The sequence below is a fragment of the Aptenodytes forsteri genome, unplaced genomic scaffold, assembly GCF_000699145.1.
Source record: "Aptenodytes forsteri isolate BGI_AS27 unplaced genomic scaffold, ASM69914v1 Scaffold109, whole genome shotgun sequence".
Lineage (NCBI taxonomy): Eukaryota > Metazoa > Chordata > Aves > Sphenisciformes > Spheniscidae > Aptenodytes > Aptenodytes forsteri.
In genome coordinates, this window is record NW_008794431.1 from 3,688,406 (window position 1) to 3,693,596 (window position 5,191).

General features: G+C 42.5%; 1 protein-coding gene across 1 annotated transcript in view; it reads right to left on the reverse strand.

The window, feature by feature from the left end:
- The window catches only part of ADAD1 (adenosine deaminase domain containing 1), an 11,471-nt gene extending 6,889 nt beyond the window's left edge, over positions 1-4,582 (reverse strand). The window contains exons 1-6 of the mRNA XM_009289516.1: positions 4,402-4,582; positions 4,010-4,051; positions 2,806-2,952; positions 2,221-2,388; positions 1,606-1,674; positions 933-1,058 (exon numbers count right to left, since the gene is read on the reverse strand). Coding sequence (XP_009287791.1) covers positions 933-1,058; positions 1,606-1,674; positions 2,221-2,388; positions 2,806-2,952; positions 4,010-4,051; positions 4,402-4,582 — 733 coding nt within the window. The remainder of the gene's footprint in view (positions 1-932; positions 1,059-1,605; positions 1,675-2,220; positions 2,389-2,805; positions 2,953-4,009; positions 4,052-4,401) is intronic.
- Between the last annotated feature and the right edge of the window lie 609 nt (positions 4,583-5,191).

Sequence of the window (5,191 nt, forward strand, 5' to 3'; positions counted from 1 at the left end):
ACTAGGAAGGAAATAAACTCTATCCCTGCTGAAACCAGGACACCTTGTCTGGCTGCCAGGTGCCCACCAAGCTGCTCTCTCACACCCCCTGTCTCCCAGCAGGTTGGACTCCATGATCTTAAAGGTCTTTTCCAACCTCAGTGATTCTATGAAAAAAATAAAATGAAAAAGCTCATAGGTCAAGAAAGGACAGGGAGATCGCTTGCCATTTACCATCATGTGCAAAATAGACTTGACTTGGGGAAGATTAACTTCATTTATTGCCAACTACAATAGGATAGTGAGAAACAAAACCAAAACTAAAATTTCCCCCTACCCCCCCTTCCTCCCAGGCTCAACTTCACTCCTGACTCTTCCACCTCCTCTCCTCCCTGCCCGAGTATGGGGAAGCATCAGTTCCTAACACTTTGCCTCTGCCGCTCCTTCCCTGCTTCAACATGGGGTCCCTCCCACAGGATATAGTCCTTCAGGAATGACTCCAGCCTGGGTCCTTCCCACTGGCTGCAGTTCTTCAAGAACTGCTCCAGCGTGGGTCCTTTCCACAGAGTGCGGTCCTCCAGGAACAGAATGCTCCAGCATAGGTCCCCCACAGGGTCACAGGTCCTGCTAGAAAACCTGCTCCAGTGTGGGCTCCTCTCCACAGACCACGGCTCCTGCCAGAAGCCTGCTCCTGTGTGGGTTCTCCACAGGCTGCAGCTTCCTTCAGGGAATATCCACCTGCTCCGGCCTATACTGGTCTATACAGCTTTTGCTGTATATATTGCATGACTGTAGCACAATTATGCGTGTGACAGAGCCATCAGAACAGAGTACATCAAAGGACAGCTATCCTTTACATTTATTTACCAGATGAGAAATGCATTAATCAAGGCTCCCCGGGAACACAGCCTAGGTTTTCCACTCCCCAATACTCACGATCAAAACAGACTTGCCTTTTTCAATGATGAAGGCAGCCAGTGAACTGCCACAACTTTGGTACTCAGGATGTTTGGTAGTCAGGCTGTTAAATACTTCTTCAAGTGTTTGTGAAAGTTTTTGATATATAAGCTGTCTTCCTTCTAAATAAAACAGGAGAAGCCAGCAAGACACAAATTTGCAGGAGGGGGGGAAAAAAAGACATGATCAACCACTTGCAAAATTATAAATCTAAACACGTGGTAAAAGCGCTACTATCAACACACACTTTTGGGATTCTGAAGATTACCAGGACAGACATGAATAAATAAAGGACAAGAATACCTAAACACTTTATGCTTTTATTATTCATGATAATAAATCAGGGATATGGATCAAGTTTGATCACCTACTGCACACAGTATTTCAAGTAAGGACAGAAATACTGTTTCTATTTCTGTGACCAATTTACCACTTAAATTCAAGCAATTTTCTGAAGCTGTGTCCATTTGTAGAACCGATAGTCAATCTCCTACTTTAGTGACACTAATTCTTACAGCGTTCTTCAAAGGGAAGATATTTAAAGTATCAGTAACTTCAAAGAGATCACTAAATGTATTAAAAGAATAATTAAAAAGAAAAAAGAAAAAAAAAAGGCAAGCATTTGCTGGGTAATTTGAATCAATAGAGAAAAACAAAACTATTCCTTACCAAAACAGATCCTTGAAACACGAACAGAGTTTGCTGGAGTTTGGGGCTCAGCAGGAGTATAGGGAGGATCTAAGAATTTAACAAAATTTCAAACTGGGGTGGACACTGCAAATTTCAAAACATGGATCTCACACTATTCCCAGCAAGTTAAGTTTCTAATTCTCTAAGAATTTTCTTTTCTGATTTTGAAGTCCTTGTAAGCGTAGAACTATTTAGGCCACCCTTAAATAAGATAAACGTTATGGTAACTGAATTCTTTTGAAAGTAGTAACTCGGTGCTGAAGCTTTTAATCATTAAAATTCGAAACCACTTAGGATCAACTTCATGTTGCTGTTACCTAGTGAGTAGCAAATCAAGTGCAACAGCAACAAATTAATTAATTCCTTCAGTATTCTCTGCTCTGTGCTACAAACTGATGCAACTCCTAATACACAAAAGACAACGGAAAAAACCAGTTTCAGAACCATATGACAAATAGTTCTGCCCAAAGGATTCAAGAAAACTGACAGAGGCCCTGATACAGAAACATTTAATAAAACGACACAGAGATTTTGCATAGGAAACCTTTAAGCCAAGCTCTTCAAGTTCTAATTAGGTGTTGCTAGAATATTTACCTGACTTTTCAGAAGCCTTTGCCCCTGTACACTCCAAGTTAAGTAGCTCATCAAGAGCAAGTTTAGCTGCATTTAATTTAGATTCCTTCTTGTTTCTTCCCAGTCCAGTCTTGTAGCAAACACCATCTACCACAGCACAAAAGGCAAAATAAGGCCTTATGATATTGCCTTTAAAGGAGAAAAAAAAGCAGACACAATTAGTAAAAGTATTTTATCCATAGCTTTATGTGCTTATATTCATTCCAAGGACAAGTACAAGACAAAAAGACAATTTTAGGAAAATACAACTCAAACCTTTCACCTCCACAAGAATTTTGGCAGCTTTCACTTTATGCACTTTTCACAAAGTTCTGGTAGCAGCCAGATTTGTATACAATTCATCTGATCAAATTCTGTGGTAATTAATTGTGAGACACAGCTGTGTAGACCATAAAAGGGCAGCCAAAAAGCAACATACATGGAGGGTAGTGCAACCAGCAGTAAAAAAAAATTCATCTGTATTAGTGCCATCAATACTAACTGCAGACATTCAGATCACCTCAAGGATAAGCAAATATTACTTTATTTAAGAAAAGAAGTATTTACCTGCCACACTAGTTTCTTTCAATTCAAGCTGTACATGGTGCATTTGTGCAAACTGATGCAAGGCAGATACTGGGTTTATTACTCCCTGTTCGTACCTTGCAATAAACTCCTCTAGGTCCTTCTTTGGAGGAAGTGCTGATAATGGGGCTGCTTTCAAAAGAAAAGGTTCTGAAACAAAATCAAGAAAAGAACTGAACACACTCTCCGACAGTTTAAATCTGTTTACAATAAATGCTTTTTAGAAGAACAAAAAGCAAAAATATTCACTCTAGAGCAGTATTGCTTTGTACTGAATCCTACATTAACAATACTAGCAATTCTGAAACGGTGTGTACCTCCTCTTTTAAAAGCATCAAAGCTTTTACTTTGAGTACTAAATCCATTAACCTCTGAATATAGACAGATATTACATGTAAATACAACATATATTCCCCCTCCCCTCCAAACCAGTGATCAAATGAAAGTTGCTGATGGCAGATTCAAAACAATGAAGCATGTGGTTTTCCACACAAAACTATGAAGCAGTGGAACTCCCTGTCATAAGACGCTACAGAAGTTTTAGCAACCACATACATTATTCAAAAAGCAGATAACTCATTCAAAGAAAAAGAAACCCACCCACAAAGAGCTGCTGAATACAGAGACAGCACCTCTGGCCGAGGTGGCCAGGACAAATCACGGGGAGAGCTGCACTGCACACCCACCCTGATCCTGCAGGTCCCCCCCATGCCCACAATTAACCACACTTGGAACCAGGACAGCAGGTGGGTGGATATTTCATCTGTCCTAGCACAGAGCCCTTATGCTCTTCAGAAGGCAATGTGAAGCAAGTTAGTCAAGTCATAAGAGACTTCTATAAATTCTGAGTAGTAGTCCCGAGGCAAACCCACACTTTCTGAATTTCATTCGAAAGACAAACTCTTCCAAGCAGCATGCTGTATCTGGACAGTTGTCTTCGACTTGGAGGTCTCCTACAGATTAACCCATTAACATTTCCTGCAGCATCTACTTTTGTGAAGGAATGGTGTGTTCTTTTAGATTTAAGAGAAAAAATGAAATTTTTTTCCCCGTATCAACTCTAGGATGGATGGAATCTTCAGCTTCAGGGTTGCCATATACTCAGGCACAAGTACCTCCCAGCCAAGAAGAACTAAAATAGACTGTTATCTCCAAGTCTTATAAATAGGTGCCTTTACTTCAATACAGCTAGTCGAAGAGACAGAATTCGAAATACATCCTGGGACATCTGGAACAGCAGTTAAAACTCTTCTCAATGATCTCTACGAAAATTCATGCAGCAGAACATATCCTATATTTTGGGAACCTCTGCAGCACTTGTAATGTGTAACTTGGAATTTATAATTACGAAATGCTGCAGACTATATAGCCCACCCTACAAATCTGCAGTACGAAAGGACATAGGAAGAGCAACAAGTTGGAGCAGATGCTAAAGAAGTCATTTAAGAAAATACAGCTATAAGAAAAAGCAGCAGAGGGTTGCAACCTTTCAAAAAAGAGAAAATCATAACAATACTTTCACCAGCATTAACAGTGTATTTTAATAGCTAATCCCAGTGGATAAACTGAAAACTATACCTGGATTTTGCGTCACCTTTGGTACAATGCACCTCTCGGAAGGTAGAAGTTTTGGCCTTACAGACTGAGAAAGCTTGTTTAACGGTAGCTGCCTAGGAGGCCAAGCTGGCAAAGTCTTCTTTCGTGTGGAGTCAAAGGTGGATATTCCAGCACCCTGACACCAGCCATTGCTGCTAGTCATTTTTGATCAACCTAAGTTTAACAGTAAAGTTACAAGACGTTAAAGGCCTGCTGCAAACTCCACTTTTCTTAGTTAAGCCGTTTCACAAGAGCACTATGAACAACTCGCACTCTGCTTCCCTACAGACTGGGGAGAAAGAACTGAGACCCAGCGTTCTTCCAATCCCTCCCCTTTCCCAGCTGGCACAACGAGGTTCAAAGCCACTTCTCCGGTTAGTTAACCACCTTCCCGCACGCTTTAAAGCAAGACTTCATGCGGCTCTGCGCCTCCTCTTGCAACCAGCTCGAAGGACAAGACAACCCCCCAGCTGGCTCTCGAGGGAGCGAGGCAAAAACTAAAGCGGCAAAGCTGATCCCCCTCAAGTTTCCAGGATTAGCTGGCGCTGGAGTTGAAAGCTTTGGTACCTGCTCTCCTCTCCCCCTCATATGCTGTGAGAAAACCCACACCTGTTGGGCTCGGCCGCCCTAACCGTCCCGCTGCGGGCGGGCCGGAGCTCTCACACCCGACGGGCAGGTGGAGCACGCCTGAGGTGAAAGGAGGGCCGAGGCGCGAAGGCTGCACGGGAGCTCCCCGCGGCCGCCGAGCCGCCGCCGCGCCGGCCGGCCCCCC